At 44.9% G+C, this 25,431-nt stretch overlaps 1 protein-coding gene across 2 annotated transcripts in view; it reads right to left on the bottom strand.

Annotated features, from left to right (window-relative positions):
• LOC106565153 (voltage-dependent calcium channel subunit alpha-2/delta-3) overlaps positions 1 to 25,431 on the bottom strand; it is a 62,250-nt gene that overhangs the window by 14,420 nt on the left and 22,399 nt on the right. For both annotated transcript variants that reach the window (XM_045692012.2, XM_014131951.3), the window contains exons 11-19: positions 16,237 to 16,350; positions 11,346 to 11,424; positions 10,435 to 10,568; positions 9,298 to 9,315; positions 7,322 to 7,393; positions 7,053 to 7,133; positions 5,371 to 5,445; positions 1,968 to 2,051; positions 1,358 to 1,429 (exon numbers count right to left, since the gene is read on the bottom strand). In XM_045692012.2, coding sequence (XP_045547968.1) covers positions 1,358 to 1,429; positions 1,968 to 2,051; positions 5,371 to 5,445; positions 7,053 to 7,133; positions 7,322 to 7,393; positions 9,298 to 9,315; positions 10,435 to 10,568; positions 11,346 to 11,424; positions 16,237 to 16,350 — 729 coding nt within the window. The remainder of the gene's footprint in view (positions 1 to 1,357; positions 1,430 to 1,967; positions 2,052 to 5,370; positions 5,446 to 7,052; positions 7,134 to 7,321; positions 7,394 to 9,297; positions 9,316 to 10,434; positions 10,569 to 11,345; positions 11,425 to 16,236; positions 16,351 to 25,431) is intronic.

Here is a 25,431-nt window from a genome sequence, read left to right as displayed (position 1 = left end):
ACTGAAAGAGGAGCTTGGCCCTCCTATGTTGAACATAATAAACGGCTCTCTATCCACCAGATGTGTACCAAACTCACTAAAAGTGGCAGTAATAAAGCCTCTCTTGTAAAAGCCAAACCTTGACCCAGAAAATATAAAAAACTATCGGCCTATATCGAATCTCCCATTTCTCTCAAACATTTTAGAAAAAGCTGTTGCACAGCAGCTCACTGCCTCCCTGAGGACAAACAATGTATACAAAATGCTTCAGTCTGGTTTTAGACCCCATCATAGCACTGAAACTGAACTTGTGAAGGTGGTAAATGAACTTACATCTGACAAATCAACTGTAAATTTCGGGGTTCCTCAAGGTTCCGTTTTAGGACCACTATTGTTTTCACTATATATTTTACCTCTTGGGGATGTCATTCAAAAACATAATGTTAACTTTCACTGCTATGCGGATGACACACAGCTGTACATTTCAATGAAACATGGTGAAGCCCCAAAATTGCCCTTGCTGGAAGCCTGTGTTTCAGACATAAGGAAGTGGATGGCTGCAAATGTTCTACTTTTAAACTCGGAAAAACAGAGATGCTTGTTCTAGGTCCCAAGAAACAAAGAGATCTTCTGTTGAATCTGACAATTAAGCTTGATGGTTGTACAGTCGTCTCAGCCTCCAGTATTTATGCTGCAGTAGTTTATGTGTCAGGGGGCTAGGGTCAGTCTGTTATATCTGGAGTATTTCTCCTGTCTTATCCAGTGTCCTGTGTGAATGTAAGTATGCTCTCTCTAATTCTCTCTTTCTCTCTTTCTTTCTTTCTCTCTCTCGGAGGACCTGAGCCCTAGGACCATGCCTCAGGACTACCTGGCATGATGACTCCTTGTTGTCCCCAATCCACCTGGCCGTGCTGCTGCTCCAGTTTCAACTGTTCTGCCTGCGGCTATGGAACCCTGACCTGTTCACTGTGATTACTATTATTTGACCATGCTGGTCATCTATAAATATTTGAACATCTTGGCCATGTTCTGTTATAATCTCCACCCGGCACAGCCAGAAGAGGACTGGCCACCCCTCATAGCCTGATTCCTCTCTAGGTTTCTTCCTAGGTTTTGGCCTTTCTAGGGAGTTTTTCCTAGCCACCGTGCTTCTACACCTGCATTGCTTGCTGTTTGGGGTTTTAGGCTGGGTTTCTGTACAGCACTTTGATATATCAGCTGATGTAAGAAGGGCTATATAAATACATTTGATTTGATTTGATTTAAAACAATTCTATATGTTAACCCATTCCCCGGGCCCTTAGACCTTAAGGGTTCAAAAAGGAGAGTGTCATCTTTTCTTTAATTGTCAGAGTCATAATTAAATTTTCAGTCTCACCCCTTTGTCCACTGTCTTCTTCACCTCCATGGAGAATGTCCCAGTCTTCCTGTTGACCATGGCATTACGCAGCTGAAACATAAGAACAGGATATTTATCAAGATGAAAAGAGTCCATGCTGTCTTAGAGTATACAGCTTCCCAGAGCTCCCTGGAAAGCAGTGGCAATTCTTACTGAGTGGACGTTCCAGGTTAAGTTAATAGGGATGCTTCAGGATTTTGTCAATGAAGCCCTTTATCTACTTTCCTAAGAGTCAGATGAACTCGTGGATACCATTTTTATGTCTCTGCGTGCAGTTTGAAGGAAGTTGCTAACTAGCATTAGCACAATTGATAACTAGTGTTAGCACAATGACTGGAAGTCTAAGGTGACTGCTAGCATGCTAGTAGATATGATAGACCTCCAGTCCTTGCACTAACGCTACAGTAGTTAGCATTGGCTCACGAAACTACCTCTAACTTCCTTCATACTGGATGCAGAAACATAAAAATGGTATCCATGAGCTCATCTGACTCTTGGAAAGTAATCCCCGAAGTATCCCTTTAAGTGTAGGCGTAGTGTTATCAGGAGTGTGTGTCAAATGTTTTGTTACGTCATGATTTAGACGTACAAAGTCATCCTTGTCCTCCCACTCCACTTCTGACAGGTCCACACTGCTGTAGTTGGGTTTCCTCCTCTTCTGGCCCTCCTGGTACTGAGGCACAGAGGAACACACATTTGATGGGAACAGTTGAGGAAGTCTAGATTTCGGTGTGGATGGTTTGGGTGCACAGCTAAGTTAAGAGTGAACCTATACAAGGCTTCGTTCACACGGTCTTGCTCAAAACCAGAACAATCCTAGCCAGGTTAAGCAGACTGACCGCTGTGCTCAAACGGAATGTGAGCTATCGTGAGATCAGGCTGGTTCCACCAGGCTAGAACTCCCCAAATTCAATCCCAAATTGATCAGTTCAATCAACAACCAATAACATAAACATGTCCAGTCCCACACACAAAGTCCAGTAGGGTCTAGTACAACCTCAAAATAGACAACCACAGTCACAGCACAGAGAAACACACACTTACAGTACATAGAAAACCAACACATTGTAAAACACATATACACACACAAACACACACAGTGTCACAGAGAGGTACTAACATCACATAGACACTGTTACACACAGATCCACTAGCACCAGTTTCCAGTGGAACCCATGCAGGGTCCCAGAGAGAGAGTGAGTGTCTGTGGTCTAGTCTCTGTATGGTACAGTTACAGGACAGGAGGGTTACCTCTGGGTTAGTGTTAGCTCAGTTAGCCAGGGCCAGCCAGCCCTACAGTAGTAGCAATGGCCTGTATCCCTCCCTGCATGCATACATCAAAGGAAAAGGTGGGCATTACAGATTGAGCCTCCCAAACTTCCTCGGTAATACACACTCACACTGTTTATGTGTATGTGGTCAACATAGTCTGTCATGTAACAGAAAAGGACACATTCTGTTTTTCAAAACACAGGCATTCAGTGTCTGTATTTAAACTATTTATTTAAAGAGATTCTCCGGTACTTTTTCTATACTTTACTTTTTATCCAGTAGTTCTGAAAGAAAAAACGTTGTCTGCGAAAATGGTGTACTACGTCATATACAGTGCATTTGGAAAGTATTCAGAGTCTTTGACTTTTTCCAAATTTACAGTTACAGCCTTATTCTAAAATAAATAAATACAAATTCTCATCAATTTACACACAATACCCCATAATGACAAAATGAAAACAGTTTTGGTGTAATTCTTTGCTAATTTATAAAAATGTAATAAACAAAAATATCTTATTTGCATAAGTATTCAGACCCTTTGCCATGAGACTTGAAATTGAGCTCAGGTGCATCCCGTTTCCATTGATCATCCTTGAGATGTTTCTACAACTTGATTGGAGTCCACCTGTGGTAAACTCAGTTAATTGGACATGATTTGGAAAGGCACACACCTGTCTATATAAGGTCCCACAGTTGACAGTGCATGACAGAGCAAAAATCAAGCCATGAGGTCGAAAGAATTGTCCATAGAGCTACGAGACAGGATTGTGTCGAGGCACAGATCTGGGGAAGAGTACCAAAAAATGTCTGCAGCATTGAAGGTCCCCAAGAACACAGCGGCCTCCATCGTTCTTAAATGGAAGAAGTTTGGAACCACCAAGACTCTTGCTAGATCTGGCCGCCGGACAAACTGAGCAATCAGGGGAGAAGGACCTTGGTCAGGGAGGTGACCAAGAACCCGATGGTCACAGAGCTCAAGAGTTCCTCTGTGAAGATGGGAGAACCTTCCAGAAGGACAACCATCTCTGCAGCACTCCACCAATCATGCTTTTATGGTAGAGTGGCCAGACGGAAGCCACACCTCAGTAAAAGGCACGACAATCTGCTTGGAGTTTGCCAAAAAGGCCCCTAAAGGACTCTCAGACCATGAGAAACAAGATTCTCTGGTCGGATGAAAACAAGATTGAACTCTTTGGCCTGAATGCCAAGTATTACGTCTGGAGGAAACCTGGCACCATCCTTATGGTGAAGCATGGTGGTGGCAGCATCATGCAGTGGGGATGTCTTTCAGCAGCAGGGACTGGGAGACTTGCCAGGATCGAGGGAAAGATGAATGGAGCAAAGTACAGAGAGACCTCCGACTCAGGACCACCGACTGGGGCGAAGGTCCACCTTCCAACAGGACAACGACCCTAAGCACACAGCCAAGACAACGCAGGAGTGGATTCGGGACAAGTCTCTGAATGTCCTTGAGTGGCTCAGCCAGATCCCGGACTTGAACCTCATCTCTGGAGAGACCTGAAAAATAGCTGTGCAGTGACGCTCCCCATCCAAGCTGACAGAGCTTGGGAGGATCTGCAGAGAAGAATGGTAGAAACTCCACAAATACAGGTGTGCCAAGCTTGTAGCGTCATACCCAAGAAGACTAAAGGCTGTAATCGCTGCCAAAGGTGCTTCAACAAAGTATTGAGAAAAGAGTTTGAATACTTATGTAAATGTAATATTTCTGTTTAGTTTTTTTTTAAATGTGCAAAAATTTCTACAAACATGTTTTTTGCTTTGTCGTTATGGGCTATTGTGGATAGATTGATGAGAAAACGTTGTTTTATCGATTTTAGAATAAGTCTGTAACGTAACAAAATGTGGAAAAAGTCAAGGGGTCTGAATACTTTCCTAATACACCGTATGTACACATACTGTACATGCAACATGTCACTGCGCTCTCTCTCTCTCTCTCTTGCTCTGCTGTGTGTGCATCTTGCTAGTGTTCCCTCAAATGGTGAGGGGCAGAAGCTCATTGGCTAGAACTCGAATTGTTAGGAGGCTGACCCACGTGGGGGAAAATGTAGGGAAAATAGTGCAGCACAGCTTCCAGAAAAACAAACTAGGGATTTCGTGGTTAATTGAGGTAAGACAGTAATTCTGCTCATAGACTATGCATGTATGAACTACACACTGACACATCTGGCCCAAAGTGGGAAGTAGTCGTTTAGCTGTCGCCAAAGTTCCGGAGCATGTCTTTAAAGGTCCAATGCAGCCATTTGTATCTCAATATCAAATTATTTCTGGGTAACAATTAAGCACCTTACTGTGATTGTTTTCAATTAAAATGTTTTTAAAAAATGTTAAAAAATATTTTGCTAGGACTCTCTGGGAGGAGTTTGAGTGGGGAGGGGAAAACTGCAATGTACTGTAGCTGTTTAACCACTCCAGAGGTTGGTATGTGTAAAGGCTGTGCGGGTTAGGGTTAGTGCATTGTGGCAAGGCTTGGGTTAGGGACAGGGGTTAGGGACAGGGGTAGGGGTAGGGTCGCAAAATTCAGGCAACTTTCCCAGAATTCCCAGGTTTTCCAGAAATCCTGCTTCGACGATTCCCGGTATAAGGAGGGAATAAGCAGGAAATCCTGAATCTTCTAACCATTATTTCTGAGGAAACCTTTGATTTTACAACCCTAGGCAGGGGACAAAGTGTATGAGTGGATTTAAAAGACAGTGTGTTACCAGTGGCCTCAGGTCCGGATGGGTCAGGATGTAGCCGTTGTTTGTGATGGCAAAGGCGTAACCGTGGATACCCAGCTGAAGGCATAAAAACAATATATATAGTAGAGGTGGACCGATTAATCGGCATGGCCGATTAATTAGGGCCGATTTCAAGATTTTATGATCGGAGATCGTCATTTTTGGAAGCCGATTATGGCCGATTACATTGCACTCCGCGAGGTGACTGCGTGGCAGGCTGACCACTTGTTACGCGAGTGCAGCAAGGAGCCGAAGTAAGTTGCTAGCTAGCATTAAACGTATCTTTAAAAAAAACAATCAATCTTAACATAATCACTAGTTAACTACACATGGTTTATGATATTACTAGTTTAACTAGCTTGTCCTGTTTGCAAATAATGCCTGTTCATTTATCATCGAATCACAGCCTACTTCGCCAAACGGGTGATGATTTAACAAGCGCGTTCGCGAAAAAGCGCTGTCGTTGCACCAATGTACCTAACCATAAACATCAATGCCTTTCTTAAAATCAATACACAAGTATATTTTTTTCAACCTGCATATTTTGTTAAAATAAATTAATGTTTGCAGGCAATATTAACTATGTAAATTGTGTCACTTCTCTTGCGTTCTGTGCAAGCAGAGTCAGGGTATATGCAACAGTTTGGGCCGCCTGGCTCGTTGTGAACTGTGTGAAGACCATTTCTGCCTAAGACCGTAATTCATTTGCCAGAATTTTACATAATTATGACATTACATTGAAGGTTGTGCAATGTAACAGAAATATTTAAACTTATGGATGCCACCCGTTAGGTAAAATACGGAACGGTTCCGTATTTCACTGAAAGAATAAACGTTTTGTTTTTGAAATAATAGTTTCTGGATTTGACCATATTAATGACCTAAGGCTCATATTTCTGTGTGTTTATTATATTATAATTAAGTATATGATTTGATATTTGATAGAGCAGTCTGACTGAGCGGTGGTAGGCAGCAGCAGGCTCGTAAGCATTCATTCAAACTTTACTGCGTTTGTCAGCAGCTCTTAGCAATCCTTGCTTCACAGCGCTGTTTATGACTTGAAGCCTATCAACTCCAGAGATTAGGCGGGCAATACTAAAGTGCTTATAAGAACATCCAATAGTCAAAGGTATATGAAATACAAATGGTATTGAGCGAAACTGTCCTATAATTCCTATAATAACTACAACCTAAAACTTCTTAACTGGGAATATCGAAGACTCATGTTAAAAGGAACCACCAGCTTTCATATGTTCTCATGTTCTGAGCAAGGAACTTAAACGTTAGCTTTTTTACATGGCACATGTTGCACTTTCTTCTCCTACACTGTGTTTTTGCATTATTTAAACCAAATTAAACATGTTTCATTATTTATTTGATACTAAATGTATTTTTATTTATGTATTATATTAAGTTAAAATAAAAGTGTTCATTCAGTATTGTTGTAATTGTCATTATTACAAATATATACAGTATATATATAAAATCGGCTGATTAATCGGTATCGGCTTTTTTGGTCCTCCAATAATCGGTATCGGAGTTGAAAAATCATAATCGGTCGACCTCCAATATAGAGACACTTGATTACATAAAGTAGAGTACAGTACAACAGTAAATGACAAGGCGTCAAATGGGTCATAAACATGGGTTAGTAAACCCAGTACCAGGTGTTTAGGGATGATCTTCATGAGTTCCTGAAGAGGAATGTCTGTGCCCACTACCCCTAGGAGAATACCCTGGTTCTTCTGTAGAGGAGAGAAGAGAGAATGAGTGAGTATAACACAGAAAGACAGACAGACAGACAGACAGACAGACAGACAGACAGACAGACAGACAGACAGACAGACAGACAGACAGACAGACAGACAGACAGACAGACAGACAGACAGACAGACAGACAGACAGACAGACAGACAGCACACACACACCTTACGGTCTCGTTCTTGGTGCTGAACACAGGCATGGCCACAGTGGTCATCAGGCTCGGGCCCTTCTTGTTTCTGGACTGAGATGGAACACAGTGACAGACAGTGGCAAAGACCGATCTCGATTGCATATTCCTTGTGTCCTCTTTCCTTGTCTCCTTCTCAAAACCCATTGGATAAGAAAGCCAGAGGTCCCTCCCCTCTGACCTTCTCCTCCAATGGGTTTTGAGAGGGAGACGAGGAGAGAGGACGCGAGGAGGTTGCAATCGAGATTTTTCAACTATGTTAACCATCAGAGGCTGTTGCTACAGTATTCCATGTCTGACTGATGCTAAATGCTATGCGATTCGGTGTCAATAGAGGAATATATGCACCAATGTCCATCCCGACCAAGTAGGCTTCACCACAACACATTTATAGTCCAGTCATTTCACCAAAATACATTTCACTGAACACTGTGCAGTAGAAATGTCGCCAAATTCTTTTTATACAAAATAGAAGTGAGTCTGCAGTGTAAATCTATGGTAAAATGTTGTTTGTGGTTTTACAGTAAATGCATAGTGAAGCTCCAGTTTAGAGTGATCCCCAGTGTGTGTGTGTGTGTGTGTGTGTGTGTGTGCGTGCGTGTGTGTGTGTGTGTGCGTGTGTGTGTGTGTGTCTTCATTTTGAGAGCGGGGCTATGTTCAGCAGGATGAGAACTGACATGATTAAACACATGAGCTCACTGGAACTAGGTCTGCTATTCCCTCACCTCAGAGGCTCACGGCCACAGCTGTGAGTGCACTGTGTGTGAGGGTCATAGCCGCTGGAAGTAGAGGTTCTAAGGGTGCCGCAGCACACCCTGATAAATCACAATTTAAAAATAATGAATAGAACAATTATAAATAAATAGTGAAAAATGTAATCCACCAAATGAGCGCACTCCCACCCCGAAACATCTTCCCGCAGCCATGGTGAGCGTGTGGCTATTTGTGTATGTGTGTGCTTGCGTGCTTACATGTTTGGCTGTTGTATGTGTGTGTGCGTGTTCATGCACGTGCGTAGGAGAGAGGCAATGAACGGTTACTAGGGTGGGATCGTCTTGGCTGCTCGACAAAATGACTGATGGAGGGTCTCGCCATCGACCAACCCGCTTCCTCCCTGAGCAACAGCCTCCAAAGCCTAGTCTCACCTGTACAGGTAGACCCTGGTAGAACCCCCCCAGTCCATCAGAGGAGCTTAGTAAAGACACACTGGGTACACGCAGCGGTAGACACAAGAGAACTTTCCGGGGAACGACCTTGTGCTAGCCCCGCCGCCCCCGTCCCCTCTCCTTCCTTCTCTCCCTCTCTCCGCTCCAATGTCAGTTATATTACGAGCTTGAGGAGATAAAAGGCAATGATCCACAGAATGATGAATGGCGATTCTCTGTGGCTGAGATACAAGAGCACACACGCCAGAGGACAATCCCCCCCCCCCCAGCCCTTACCTCTGTGGCCGTGTGTGTGTGTGTGTGTGTGTGTGTGTGTGTGTGTGTGTGTGTGTGTGTGTGTGTGTGTGTGTGTCGTGTGTGTGTGTGTGTGTGTGTGTGTGTGTGTGTGTGTGTGTGTGTGTGTGTGTGTGTGTGTGTGTGTGTGTGTGTGTGTGTGTGTGTGTGTGTGTGTGTGTGTGTGTGTACTGTGCACAATACACATACATTTCCGGACAATCCACATACTGAGTAGAAGCAGAGCTTTACACATTACAGCAGTCTCAACTGCTGCTGCAATGCCTTAACTCCACAGCAGGGGAGAAACTCACTACTCAAGGACCCTCAGCAACCAGATTACAGACAAAGATCCATGGCAACTATATAACACCTCAAATAATGTATCCATGTTATACACCATAACGGAAAATAGTCCAAATGTGCACAGTAAATACTCTCTAAATGACAAGGAAATGAGAGAGAGAGGGAGGAAGAGAGAGCGATAGAGAGAGAGAGCGGTAGAGAGAGAGGCTTTACCTTGTGTGCCTGGGAGAGCTGCAGGAGACAGCAAAAATGACAAATGAGGATTGAGCTCTCCTCCTGTACAACAGACAGACAGACAGACAGACAGACAGACAGACAGACAGACAGACTGCTCCTCCTGCATTTTACCATTCTAGACACAGAAGTGCAGAACAATCCAGTCAGAATTAATGAAGCTCATAATGAGGAATCAATCCTGTAGCATGAAGGGGACAGATCAGAGAGGACACGGACGCACACACACACACAGATGCAGGCACACACGCGCACATGCACATACACACACGCACGCACCCTCGCACACACTCACCGACACGCAAGCATGTTCGGGCATGTATACATACAGTATGAACACATATACAGGGTGGAAACCAGTGTTGGGATTAATTACTTGAAACAGCAATATATTACATATTACTTGTTAAAAAAAAATATATGTAAGTTCCGCGTTACATTGCATTACGACTCAAAATCTCTCCGTTTGTTTGACTGTCGGAGGGGAGCCGCGCGCTCTACCAAATATGTGCTACTTACTAACACTGCTTTGATCGCTTGTTTCTCCTTTCATCTGTGGCGCTGCTTTCCTGTGCTAGTCTACAAGTGCTGCGCTATATAGGGGCTGCTTAATTAGCCGTATATACTGTTAGCCAAACATCTGTACAGATTTCCTATCTTTCCGTTCAAAATCTTTCTCTCGAGCTGCCAGTTCTGGTTATAGACTGCACATACACGATGGACCCATAGAGATGTACAGAGGGCACACTTTCCACTAGATGGAAAAGCCCTCTATGGGCTTTGCTATCACAAAAGCGATCAATGGCAAAGATGAGGGGTGCGCCCTCTATACATTTCTCTGGACAGCAGCTGTCATGACATTTCTCCAAACATCCTTTCTCCGCTCGCGGTCGAGATTGGATCATGGAAATATACGCCCGGCAGAGATATAATTCTGAAAGCTGTTTGACAAAGTAACTGTAATAATAATACCCAATTTGAAAAAGTACCGCGTTACTTTACTTCGTTACTTATCAAAAGTAATCTGATAACTACACTGGTGGACATACAGTACATTATGCACACGCACTACCTTACACACACTCACTAACTTTTTCCACTCACTATGAAACTTACAGTGCTGTCCACGTAGGCCTCCGTCCAGACCGTGTCATGCTCATGGTCGATGACTTTAGGACGACTCATAACATGAAGATACCTCATCACATTTTCCTGTACGTCAGCCAGTGTGGAGATCTGACTGAAATACCCTGAGGCAACAAACGCACACACACACACACACACACACACACACACACACACACACACACACACACACACACGCACGCACACACACCACACACACACACACACACACACACACACACACACACACACACACACACACACACACACACACACACACACACACACACACACACACACACACACACACACACACACACACACACTGTATCACATGAAGGTATTTCACAGGCATTTCCCAGTAAGTGTGTGTTACTGTGAGTATCAGAGTAAGGTTAGACTAGCTGGGCTGTGTAATCCCACAAGTCATCAGTTTTCCTGACTGTGACTTTCCCAGTCCAGAGCGTTCTCCTCTCATCCGGAGCGTGGGCACACGGGAGCCATCAGCGGCAGGCGGCCAGGGGGAAAGGCTCTGACAGGAAGAGGGATGAGGCAGGGATGCCCCCTGACCCCTCTGTGTCACTCCACTGCTGCTCCGCTCTGCACTGCTCACATCAGCAGCACAGCCACCCCCAACACCTCCAAACACACACTAAAACCTGCCTCTCTTCGCTCCCCACACCTCACACACTAACGCCCACAATTCCCCCCCTCCCCAAAACACACTCACAATCTAACACCTGCATCTCTTCCCTCCCCAAAACACACCACACACCTCTTTGACAAACACACACCAATAACCACAATTCCTATCTACCCAACACACACTCACACCCACCCACACATTTACACACAGCCAAGAGTATGTGTTTCTTATAGTATAGTACGAAGAGGAGACACACCTTTATTGGCACAGGCCATCCATTTCATGTTATCAGCAAAGGCAGACTCTCGGCCAATCAGGTAAGGGAATATGCGCACCTATACGGAGAGGAGACAGCGTCGTCAGGCGTTTACAGGGTGGTTGCCAGCTCAGATTTAAATAGAGAGTGCATAAACATTCACCGTGGCGGAACCACACGGGGCTCCATCTTCCTGTTCTCATTGTATCTGTCTGGAGAGAGGAGATGAGGGGGTGGCTGTATGCACTACTACAGTACTAGATGTGCCTCACTATGAAAGACCAGGGCTCCGTAGCTCTTTATCTTTATTTCTCCCTTCCTCTCTCATCTCCTCTCCTCATCCATTTCTCCTTTTCATTGTTTTTCCCTCCCTCTTGCTCCCTTTCTTGCTCATCCATCCATCCATATATCTGCACGCCTGCGCTTCATTAGATCTCGGTGTATGTATAAACCTAAGTCGGCAGCACGGAGAGACAAGAGGCAGGTTACGTTCTCTCTGTGGCGTAAGCCAATCAGAGGGCTTCAAGCTGGACATGGGAACGAGTCCATGTGTGTACTTTCTGTGACTCTCTGCCAATACGGCACGGCTCATTGGCTCCAGATGCTATGCTAAGCATATAGGAGAACCGGAGTGAACGGCTGCCAAATACTGCCCCTCTGGGTATGTTTGGGGATGGGGGGGGGGGGGAGTTACACTGCCAAATACTGCCGCTTTGTGCGACACGCATTTGCTTGATAGGACTGGACAAAAGGGCCGTAAGCTGCTGTTTTTATTGCACTGTGAATAGCACAGCAGCCCATTTAATTTCAATTGCATTTGTCTAATGCTTTCACCCAGCCGTTTGTCACAGAGTGGCCCAGAAAATACCCCCCAGAAAGACCCTCCAGTAGAGAGCCAGCCTTGGGCGACAATGACAGAGGCTGAGAGGCAGAAGCAGGGCGAAGCTTATGGTACTGGAGGAGGGGATTCAGAGATCCTGTTGCCAGCCTGGGGCGCCAGAGAGAGGCAGGGGAATGACTGAGGGTAGGTAGATACAGGAGGAGAGGGGTTCCACAGCACAGAGCTACAGTCTGGGGCAGTATAGAGGTAGAGGCAGGGAGAAGGCTACTCTATGTGGATACGTACAAGAGGAGAGGAAGGGCTCTAGAGCACTGAGAGCAAGCCTGGGGTAGTAGAGGCAGAGAGAAGACAGGAGGAGAGAGGCTAGACACTGGAGTACATTCAGTCCTCTTCCTCCAGCCATGCACACGCAAGAGCAGAGTTCACTGTCTGCGTGAGTGGCTGATTGAGTCAGGCCAGTCAGTCGTTGAGGTGGATGGAGGTCAAACAGAGAGATGCCACTGAACGCCAGGGACAAGCTCTCTGAGCTATCTCCGCAGCCCCTCCATTATGACTCTTTATGTCATGCTTATAAAGGCTTTATGAATGCTACATAATGTGTTGTCCGTTTTGTCTTCAATTCATTAATTTTTAATAAATTTTTATCCAAGCCCCGTCCCCACAGGAGGCCTTTTCCTCTTGCCAGGCCGTCATTGTAAATAAGAATTTGTTCTTAATTGACTTGCCTGGTTAAATAAAGGTCAAGTGAAAAATCGACATAATCATCACCTTAAGTAAAGTGTTACCATATTTTCTGATCATTGAACAGGGTTTGGACTGGCAGAGGATAAAACAGTTCAAAAAGAGACATGCTTAATAGGCAAAGGAAAGCAGCTTGTGTGAAATGTTTTAGGTTTTGACTGCCTCTTTGTTCTGTGTGCAGCGTAAACCATGCGTGAGTGAGTGCTTAGGGACTGAGGCTGAACCATGATTCTGCCCTTGAAAACAGTTTATCCCCATGTTTCCCTGGTTAGGACAAATGTCACGGTGTGTCAGGTCAGCACTATAAAATACATGTATATTTCAGGCAATTGTACATTTACTGGGCTATGAGCTGTACTTGGATAATAAGAACTAAATTTTGTCAAACGTCAAGAAGGAAAATCGAACTGCCATCTACAGTGAGGGAAAAAAGTATTTAATCCCCTGCTGATTTTGTATGTTTGCCCACTGACAAAGAAATGATCAGTCTATAATTTTAATTGTAGGTTTATTTGAACAGTGAGAGACAAAATAACAACAAAAAAATCCAGAAAAACGCATGTCAAAAATGTTATAAAATTATTAGCATTTTAATGAGGGAAATAAGTATTTGACCCCTCTGCAAAACATGACTTAGTACTTGGTGGCAAAACCCTTGTTGGCAATCACAGAGGTCAGACGTTTCTTGTAGTTGCCCACCAGGTTTGCACACATCTCAGGAGGGATTTTGTCCCACTCGTCTTTGCAGATCTTCTCCAAGTCATTAAGGTTTCGAGGCTGACGTTTGGCAACTCGAACCTTCAGCTCCCTCCACAGATTTTCTATGGGATTAAGGTCTGGAGACTGGCTAGGCCACTCCAGGACCTTAATGTGCTTCTTCTTGAGCCACTCCTTTGTTGCCTTGGCCGTGTGTTTTGGGTCATTGTCATGCTGAAATACCCATCCCCGACCCATTTTCAATGCCCTGGCTGAGGGAAGGAGGTTCTCACCCAAGATTTGACGGTACATGGCCCCGTCCATCGTCCCTTTGATGCGATGAAGTTGTCCTGTCCCCTTAGCAGAAAAACACCCCCAAAGCATAATGTTTCCACCTCCATGTTTGATGGTGGGGATGATGTTCTTGGGGTCATAGGCAGCATTCCTCCTCCTCCAAACACAGCGAGTTGAGTTGATGCCAAAGAGCTTCATTTTGGTCTCATCTGACCACAACACTTTCACCCAGTTGTCCTCTGAATCATTCAGATGTTCATTGGCAAACTACAGACGGGCATGTATATGTGCTTTCTTGAGCAGGGGACCTTGCAGGCGCTGCAGGATTTCAGTCCTTCACGGCATAGTGTGTTACCAATTGTTTTCTTGGTGACTATGGTCCCACCTACCTTAAGATCATTGACAAGATCCCCCTGTGTAGTTCTGGGCTGGTTCCTCACCGTTCTCATGATCATTGCAACTCCACGAGGTGAGATCTTGCATGGAGCCCCAGGCCGAGGGAGATTCTTTTGTGTTTCTTCCATTTGCGAATAATCGCACCAACTGTTGTCACGTTCTCACCAAGCTGCTTGGCGATGGTCTTATAGCCCATTCCAGCCTTGTGTAGGTCTACAATCTTGTCCCTGACATCCTTGGAGAGCTCTTTGGTTTTGGCCATGGTGGAGAGTTTGGAATCTGATTGATTGATTGATTGCTTCTGTGGACAGGTGTCTTTTATACAGGTAACAAACTGAGATTAGGAGCACTCCCTTTAAGAGTGTGCTCCTAATCTCAGTTTGTTACCTGTATAAAAGACACCTGGGAGCCAGAAATCTTTCTGATTGAGAGGGGGTCAAATACTTATTTCCCTCATTAAAATGCAAATCAATTTATAACATTTTTGACATGCGTTTTTCTGGATTTTTTTGTTGTTATTCTGTCTCTCACTGTTCAAATAAACCTACCATTAAAATTATAGACTGATCATTTCTTTGTCAGTGGTTAAACGTACAAAATCAGCAGGGGATCAAATACTTTTTTCCCTCACTGTAATCATTTTAAAACGATGGAAATGGTCAAGTCTCAAAGGAAGGAATTCACGGCACAAGCAGAAAAAAATCTCAAATGAAACAGACTCACAATGAGAGTTTGAAAGGAAAACCGAGGCAGTGAGAAAATGAGAAGGAGAGATGGATTGGAGTGTCGGTGTGTCATTGTCATAACAATACAAAATCAACCAAAGCAAAGTTGGCAGAATGTTTCAATTGAAAATGTTTGGTTGATAAGAGCAACGGTGTTGCCATGGTCATTATATTGATTAGAATACAATTACATTTGAAAATGATGATATAGCAATTGAAAATGGAATGTTGGAATGTTTGGTTGATAGGCACAAATGTTGATTTGGAACTCTGTTTTGGTGGCAATAACCCAAGACTAGACGCTTCTTTCCACTATCTAAGATTATACACCCAGTGATTTAACCAGTGCCTACCATGGATGGCACAGGGACATCAGTATCTTCCTGCAATACCTTCAAATTCCATCAGCTATGGTAATACTGAGACAAATACAGTATTTTTTACATTGCTTATTTTTATGTTTTTCTGAGTATTACAGGTTTCGAATGCATTTAGGTACATATCAGATCATCAAGTTCCTGCAGGAAACCAATGGACTCCATTTGAATGCAAATTCTATCACTTGAATCTGAATGAATGACTGGAATGCCCCCCACATGAAGAGAAAGCATTTCTGCCGGTTTCTGTTGCATTTATGTAAATCACAAAGTCCATTTGCACTCATTTGCATTTTCCTGTGGAGGAAAACTTTCTGCAACAAATGGGTGATGAAAGGAAGTTTTACGAGGATGGAGTTTTACGAGGATGGAGTTTTACGAGGATGGAGTTTTACGAAGATGGAGTTTTATGAGACTTTTCTGATGAAGAGATAAGCAACTGGAATCCATTTCAGGGGTGTTGGAGATGGCTGTGAATCTCTGAGTTATTTTGTAGACGTAAGAAATATAAGATAGAATGAGATAGGATTGGTAGGTATAGTAAGTTTGATAAATGCAAGTTATTGTCCATTTTATAGCAACACAAAGAAATTCGATTTTTTTTGCAGCTGTGTGTGTGTGTGTGTGTGTGTGTGTGTGTGTGTGTGTGTGTGTGTGGGTGTGTGTGTGTGTGTGTGTGTGTGTGGTGTGTGTGTGTGTGTGTGTGTGGGAGTTAGTGAATGGTTGTTTGTATGAGAGAGAGAGAGAGAGAGAGAGAGAGAGAGAGAGAGAGAGAGAGACTACCTATTGTAGTGCCTTCCCAGCCATGACCAGTATCTCACCTTTCTGTCTGGCCAATTGAACTTGGCGAAGACATCGTCATACATCTGCGTTGCCCCATCAGTCACCAGCATGATAGCCTGGCTACACACACTGCCATGCCCAGTCTGGTTAAACTATGCACACAGGAAGAACACAGACGCTTACACAGAGATAGATACACCATCATCACATCCAACACAGATACACATACACAGAAATACATAGTTAGGGACTTGACTCTGTAGTTTTAGGCAGATTTTGGTTGATTAAAGTTCAGATGATTAATTGATATAGATGATCTACTATTTACTATTTTTCTAATAAGGAAACTCATTGAGTTGAACCAGGTGGGAACATCAACGACAGATTTTGCACCATGGTCTTCCCGACAGCCAGATGACTATCTCCAAAAAGGAGCAACAGTTATTCACGGGGCATGTTCATCTCTCCTCTAATCCTATCCCATCTCTGTCTCTGAGACCTGGGCTAACTCCGAGACAGATCTGGGTTCAAACACTATTTGGGCTTGATTACCTGGGCTTGATTGAGCTAGTCTGACACAATTGAACCAATAGAACACTCACAAGGAGTGCAAACTCTGCCCATCTCACACTACAGACGAAAATGCTAAAAGTATTTGAAAGATTTCAAGTAGTATTTGAGTATTTGAACCCAGGTCTGCTCTGAGACTGTGCCTGTCATCTCTGCCCGTGGCCGTGTAATAGCTGTTTTCACTGATGATGTCTGATGATGTCTGATACTGGCGCCCGGCGTGCCCGCGGGCCCCGTCAGGGACTAAAACACAGATAATCTCTTTGTAAATAAACCGGGAAGTGCAGCCCACATTAATCTGATGGTAGAAGATGCATGGCGGTAATTAACTGGTTTATTGACCTGTGACAGAGGGAATGTGGAGAAATAGAGGTTTGTGGAGTGAGCGCCTTTATCGCCGTCTGAAAGCTGCTAAGCTGAGCACGGCTCTGCTCCCAATACACACCAGCATAGCAAGAATGTGTGTGGACACACACACACACAGGATTACAATACGACACAGACTGTCTCTTTTGACACACACACCTCTTACACATGCATGCACAGTGGTCTCCGTACCCACTGCGGATTACCACATGTTTTTTTTATATTTGTATTTTTTAACCTTTATTTAACTAGGCAAGTCAGTTAAGAACAAATTCTTATTTACAATGACGGCCTAGGAACAGTGGGTTAACTGCCTTGTTCAGGGGCAGAACAACAGATTTTTACCTTGTCAGCATAAATATATATATATATACCACCCAGACAGAACATAATGTTCACCATAATATTTAAAACAGATGCAGTGTAGAATACATAATTCCATGGTAGGGTCAGTGGTGTGTATTTATGGATGCCAAGGCAAGCCAGGCTTCCCAAACAAATTGGCCAATATTTGTTTGTTTTTAAACATTAAATCATTTATCTTTCACCTCTCGGTGTGTCATAATTTTCCTTCAATTCGCAAGAGGCTGAATGTATCTCACAGCAGAAAGCATCAAAGTGAGTGAAACAGCGCCCCTCTGTCTCTCTATGTGTAGGCCATCTATCTGGTGCTGTCTGGTCCAAACGAGTATGACATTTTTGCCACCTGTAGCATTGAAGGCAAGGGAAGCCAGCGAGCATCTGGCCTTCCTTGACAACAAAAAAAGTATAAAACATTTGCCATTCACAGCTCAACTGGGAATGGTCCTGGCACACCAAAAATGTATTTGGACTTGGCGTCACTCCTATCAAATCCCATTGAGACCATACGTCCTTGACAGAAAAAACTAGAATTGTTGCATCTCGTTGTGTTGTTGTCCTCCAGTGGCTAGCTAGCCAGCTAGCTAAAATTGTCCCTTTCCTAAATTAGCCATGGATGGAGCTAGGGATTTGGACTAATTCTCTGTTCTGGCCAATGATTATAAGGGCGATTCTGATCCAACCATTCATTTATACATTGTTGCGCCCCTGGCCGGAGAGTATGGAAGTTCAATATGTAGCTAGATGTAGAAGGCTAATGTTAACTAGCTAACATTGCCCATGAATGGAAGTTAGGCTAGCGAGCAAGCATTTTAACCAGGGAGCCTAGGACAACAAAAAATTTGAGCATATACTGTATGACAGAGTGATAGACCGTTACATCAACATGAAAGAGAGGAGGATGGCATTGACGTTTCTCTACAAGTAGAGTGAGTCAACATGTTTTTCTACTTGCACTTGGCTTCCCAAGTGATTTTACCAGTGGTGGAAAAAGTACCTAATTGTCATACTTGAGTAAAAGTAAAGATATCTTAATAGAAAATGACTCAAGTAAAAGTCACCCAATAAAACACTACTAGAGCAAAAGCCTAAAAGTATTTAGTTTGAAATATACAGACAATACGGAAAGTGTTCCTCATTTTGTTACTTTACAGCCTTATTCTGAAATTGATTCAATCATTTTTTCCCCTCAATCTACACACAATACCCCATAATGACAAAGGAAAAACAGGTTTTCAATTTTTTTGCAAATGTATAAATAACATGAAATATCCCATTTATATAAGAATTCAGACCCTTCACTCAGTACTTTGTTGAAGCACCAATGGCAGCAATTACAGCCTTGAGTCCTCTTGGGTATTGTCATGTTCGTCATAATAATGATGGTCGGACCAAGGCGCAGCGTGAGTAGCGTTCCACATAATTTATTAGAAAGTGAAACTTTACTATACAAAACAAAATAAAGAATAAACGAACCGTGACTAACAATGCAACTATACATAAACAATATCCCATAACCCCCCAGTGAAAAACAAGCTACTTAAGTATGATCCCCAATTACAGACAACGATTACCAGCTGCCTCTAATTGGGAATCACACCAATCACCTAAACATAGAAAAACCAAACTAGAACCCCACATAGAAAATAACAACTAGAAAAAAACCCTGTCACACCCTGACCTACTCTACCATAGAAAATAAAAGCTTTCTATGGTCAGGATGTGACAGTACCCCCCCCCCGCTCATCCTGCGGGTCCAGCCATGAACCCAGGCTGAACACTGTGCCTGGACTGGGCACCAACGCAGAAGAAGACTCTGGCCTTGGAGCTGGACTGGACGCCGTGCTTAAACTGCGCATCGGCGCAGGGGAAGGCTCCGGCCATGGAGCGGGACTGAACGCTGTGCCTGGACTGGGCACCAACGTAGAAGAAGACTCTGGCCTTGGAGCTAGAGGTCCCGAACCGTTGACCATTATCAGAAGGTTCCGGACCATAGGCTGTCTCAGGAGGTTCCGGACCGTGGACCGTCTCAGGAGGCTCCGGGCTGCGGACCGTCTCAGGAGGCTCTGGGCCGTGGGCCGTCTCAGGAGGCTCTGGGCCACGGGCCGTCTCAGGAGGTTCCGGACCGTGGGCCGTCTCAGGAGGTTCCGGACAGTGGGCCGTCTCAGGAGGTTCCGGACCGTGGGCCGTCTCAGGAGGTTCCGGACTGTGGGCCGTCTCAGGAGGTTCAGGACCGCGGACCGTCTCAGGAGGCTCTGGGTCGTGGGCCGTCTCAGGAGGTTCCGGACCGTGGGCCGTCTCAGGAGATTCCGGACCGTGGGCCGTCTCAGGAGGTTCCGGACTGTGGGCCGTCTCAGGAGGTTCCGGACTGTGGACCGTCGTTGGAGGTTCCGGACTGTGAAACGTTACTGGAAGCTCTGGACTGAAAACTGTCGCCGGAAGCTCTGGACTGGGAACTGTCGCCAGAAGCTCTGGACTGGGAACCGTCGCTGGAAGCTCTGGACTGCCGACCGTCGCTGGAGGCTCTGGACTGCAGACCGTCGCTGGAGGCTCTGGACTGCAGACCGTCGCTGGAGGCTCTGGATTGCCGACCGTCGCCGGAGGCTCAGGACTACAGACCGTCGCCGGAGACTCTAGACTGCGGACTGTCGCTGGAGGCTCTTGACTGCCGACCGTCGCTGGAGGCTCTGGACTGCAGACCGTCGCTGGAGGCTCTGGACTGCAGACCGTCGCTGGAGGCTCTGGATTGCCAACCGTCGCCGGAGGCTCAGGACTACAGACCGTCGCCGGAGACTCCAGACTGCAGACTGTCGCTGGAGGCTCTGGACTGCCGACCGTCGCTGGCGGCTCTGGACTGCAGACTGTCGCTGGAGGCTCTGTGCGTGGAGCCAGGACAAGTGGCACCAGACTGGTGACACGCACTTCAGGGCGAGTGCGAGGAGCAGGCACAGGACGTACTGGACTGGGCAGGCGCACTGGAGGCCTAGTGCGTGGAGCCGGGACAGGTGGCACCAGACTGGTGACACGCACTTCAGGGCGAGTGCAAGGAGCAGGCACAGGACGTACTGGACTGGGGAGGCACACTGGAGGCATGACGCGTGAGACCGGTACAGATGGCACCGGACTAGTGACACGCACTTCAGGGCGAGTGCGAGGAACAGGCACAGGATGCACCGGACTAGGGACACGAAGTTCAGGGAGATTACGAGGAGGTGACACAGGACGTACTGCGCTGTGAAGGCGCACTGGAGATCTGGTGCGTACAGCCGGCCTCAATTGTACCGGAACTTTAACACACTTCTCAGGACGAGTACGGGGAGCTGACACAGGTGGCATTGGACGACTAACACGCTCCTCAGGGCAAATGCCGTGCATAATACTCCAAACCAACAGCTCTCTCTCTTCACCCTCCTCCAATTTATCCAACAATTCCTCAAAAGTCTCTAAATCTCCCCTCCGTTCACTCTCCTCCAATTTATCCAATATCTCCTCAACGGACTCTGACACCCCCCAATATTCCTCTTCGCTCTCCGACTCGCCCCTCGACCTCACCGACCACTTCATGTGCCGCCTCTCAAAATACTTTTTGGGGCTGTCTCTCGGGCTTCCGTCGTGGTTGCGAACCCCGGAGTCATTGTTGATGTTCCTTTGCTGCCTCCGCCAGCTTCCATGGCAAGCTTCTTTCTCATGCCATGATTTCGTCCCACGTCCAGGATGTCCTCCACTCCTGGCTTCCTCCCAAGTCCAGGACTCCTTCACCTGGTTACGCTGCTTGGTCCTGGTATGATGGGATATTCTGTCACGTTCGTCATAATAATGATGGTCGGACCAAAGCGCAGCGTGAGTAGCGTTCCGCATAAGTTATCAGAAAGTGAAACTTTAGAAAATACAAAACAAAATAAAGAATAAACGAACCGTGACTAACAATGCAACTATACATAAACAATATCCCATAACCCCCCAGTGAAAAACAAGCTACTTAAGTATGATCCCCAATTACAGACAACGATTACCTGCTGCCTCTAATTGGGAATCACACCAATCACCTAAATATAGAAAAACTAAACTAGGACCCCACATAGAAAATAACAACTAGAAAAAAAAAACTCTGTCACGCCCTGACCTACTCTACCATAGAAAATAAAAGCGTTCTATGGTCAGGACGTGACAGGTATGATGTTGCAGGTTTGGCACACCTGTATTTGGGGAGTTTCTCCCATTCTTCTCTGCAGACCCTCTCAAGCTCTGTTAGGTTGGATAGGGAGTGTCGCTTCACAGCTATTTTCAGGTCTCTCCAGAGATGTTTGATCGGGTTCAAGTCCGGGCTCTGGCTGGGCCACTTAAGGGCATTCAGAGACTTGTCCCGAAGCCACTCCTGCGATGTCTTGGCTGTGTGCTTAGGGTCATTGTCCTGTTGGAAGGTGAACCTTCACCCCAGTCTGTGGTCCTGAGCACTCTGAAGCAAGTTTTCATCAAGGATCTCTCTGTTCTTTGTTCCGTTTATCTTTCCCTCGATCCTGACTAGTCTCCCAGTCCCTGCCGCTGAAAAACCTCCTCACAGCATGATGCTGCCACCACCAGGTTTCCTCCAGACGTGACGCTTGGCATTCAGGCCAAAGAGTTCAATCTAGGTTTCATCAGACCAGAGAATCTTGATTCTCAGGGCCTGATTGGTGGAGTGCTGCAGAGATAGTTGTCCTTTTGGAAGGTTCTCCCATCTCCACAGAGGAACGCTGGAGCTCTGTCAGAGTGACCATCGGGTTCTTGATCACCTCCAAGACCAAGGCCCTTCTCCCCTGATTGCTCAGTTTGGCTGTTCTGCCAGCTCTAGGAAGAGTCTGGGTGGTTCCAGACTTCTTCTATTTAAGAATGATGGAGGCCACTGTGTTCTTGGGGACCTTCAATGCTGCAGATATTTTTTGGTACCCTTCCCTAGATCTGTGCATCGACATAACCCTGTCTCAGAGCTCTATGGACAATTCCTTCGACCTCATGGCTTGGTTTTTGCTCTGACATGAACTGTCAACTGAGGGACCTTATATAGACAGGTGTGTGCCTTTCCAAATCATGTTCAATCAATTGAATTTACCACAGGTGGACTCCAATCAAGTTGCAGAAACATCTCAAGGATGATCAATGGAAACAGGATGCACCTGAGCTCAATTTCGAGTCTCATAGCAAAGGGTCTGTGTACTTATGTAAATAAGGTATTCCATTTTTTTCTATAAAACTGTTTTCGCTTTATCGTTATGGGGTATTGTGTGGAGATTGACTAGGAAAACATATCAAAAGTAAATGTAATAGCTAAAATATACTTAAGTATTAAAAGTATAAATAATTTCATATTCTTTATATTAATCAACCCAGACGGCACAGCTAGCCAGTGGCATGCTCCAACACCCAGACATCATTTACAAATGAAGCATGTGTGTTTAGTGAGACCACCAGATCAGAGGCAGTTGGCATGACCAGGGATGTTCTCATGATAATTGTGTGAATTAGACTGTTTTTCTGTCCTGCTAAGCATTCAAAATGTAATGAGTAATGGGTGTCAGGGAAAATGTATGGAGTAAAAAGTACATAATTTTATTTAGGAATGTAGTGAAGTAAAAGTGAAAGTTGACAAAAATATGAATGGTAAAGTAGAGCACAGATAGCCCCCCAAATCTACTTAAGTAGTACTTTCAAGTATTTTTACTTAAGTACTTTACACCACTGGATTTTACCCACGAACCGCTATTGGGTAGGATACGAATGTTGACAATTGTGGAGATTATGGGAAGATGGTGATGATCAATATTATGGTCAAGGTGTGTTTATGCTCAGACCAGGTCCTGCTTCTAGCAGAGAAACACAGAAACATCTCCAAGAAACCATAGTCTTGAGAATGGTGCAGTGTACTCCACTCCAGAGCTAGTCAATTGCCTCCTACCTTCGATCTGCCCTGCGATAATCCAGAGAGAAAAATGGCTCTAGCCCAGTTAGTATCCATTCCATCCATTCACCAAGGTTGTAGCCTGGCCTAGTGTAACAATGCATTTCACACTGGGCCTATTGGCCACCTGATTACCATATTCATTGGACTAGCTTTAATTAATCGGACCAATGCAGACATTGAAGCCGTGCTCCCGGGACCCTGCGCGTTGCGGCGGACCGCTAGCCTGAAAACAGAGAGATAAAAGGAGAGCAGAGAGGTCTTATCTCCACCGGCTTTGTGTTCCAATCATCCTCCTTATTAATCAGTACCATTAATTACAGTCATTAATCACCTTCAGAATCGACGTGTCTGTGTTCGCGGGGGTGGAACGGAGGATAGCGGGGATTGCAGTGAAGCGTTTCGAACGGGAAAACGGGGAGGAGACGCGCTGTACTCAGAGCTTGAGAAAAAGTAGGTACACCTTGCTGGAGTGTACTGGTGTTGCTCGTTTTCATCATTCAATTAGGTTGGGACATGAAACTATTGTGCCTGAACTAATTGCCTTTCTACTCAAACTTCTCTGTTGTGTACCCAAGAGTGTTTACGTATTTGTTGTTCAATCAAGTAAAAAGTCATTCTGGAAATAAACTGAAGTCCAAGACGCATTTGAGAACCAATTTGTGTTTAAGGTTTTGTGTTGTGTGTTTCATCCGCTTTACGTAGTAGACATTTGCTGAGTTGAATATTATACTATGTGTGATGTTCATGATGTGGATACACAGATATGGAACATGTAAGATGCACAGTTGAAATCGGACGTTTACATACACCTTAGCCCAATACATTTAAACTCAGTATTTCAACAATTCCTGACATTTAATCATAGTAAAAAATCCCTGTTTTAGGTCAGTTAGGATCACCACTTTATTTTAAGAATGTGAAATGTCAGAATAATAGCAGAGAGAATGATTTATTTCAGCTTTTATTTCTTTCATCACATTCCCAGTGGGTCAGAGGTTTACGTACACTCAATTAGTATTTGGTAGCATTGCCTTTAAATTGCTTAACTTGGATCAAACGTTTCGGGTAGCCTTCCACATGCTTCCCACAATAAGTTGGATGAATTTTGGCCCATTCCTCCTGACAGAGCTGGTGTAACTGAGTCAGGTTTGTAGGCCTCCTTGCTCACACACGCTTTTTCAGTTCTGCCCACAAATTTTCAATAGGATTGAGGTTAGGGCTTTGTGATGGCCACTCCAATACCTTGACTTTGTTGTCCTTAAGCCATTTTGCCACAACTTTGGAAGTATGCTTGGGGTCATTGTCCATTTGGAAGGTCATTGTCCATTTGCTTCAATATATCCACATAATTTTCCTGCCTCATGATGTCATCTATTTTGTGAAGAGCACCAGTCCCTCCTGCAGCAAAGCACCCCCACAACATTATGCTGCCACCCCCGTGCTTCACGGTTGGGATGGTGTTCTTCAGCTTGCAAGCCTCCCCCTTTTTCCTCCAAACATAATGATGGTCATTATGGCCAAACAGTTCAGTTTTTGTTTCATCAGACCGGAGGACATTTCTCCAAAGAGTACGATCTTTGTCCCCATGTGCAGATGCAAATCGTAGTCTGGCTTTTTTATGGCGTATTTGGAGCAGTGGCTTCTTCCTTGCTGAGCGGCCTTTCAGGTTATGTCGATTTGGACTTGTTTTACTGTGGATATAGATACTTTTGTACCTGTTCCCTCCAGCATTTTCACAAGGTCCTTTGCTGTTGTTCTGGGATTGATTTGCACTTTTCACGCCAAAGTACATCTCTACAAGTCATCTCTAGGAGACAGGATGCGTGTTCTTCCTGAGTGGTATGACGCTGCGTGGTCCCATGGTGTTTATACTTGCGTACTGTTGTTTGTACAGATGAATGTGGTACCTTCAGGCATTTGGAAATTGCTCCCAAGGATGAACCAGACTTGAGGAGGTCTACGATAATTTTTCTGAGGTCTTGGCTGATTTCTTTTAAAT

This window comes from Salmo salar, chromosome 12 (assembly GCF_965601325.2).
Source record: "Salmo salar chromosome 12, fSalSal1, whole genome shotgun sequence".
Classification (NCBI taxonomy): Eukaryota; Metazoa; Chordata; class Actinopteri; order Salmoniformes; family Salmonidae; genus Salmo; species Salmo salar.
Note: the sequence above shows the minus strand (reverse complement) of the source record. Positions and strands in the feature narration are given on the sequence as shown.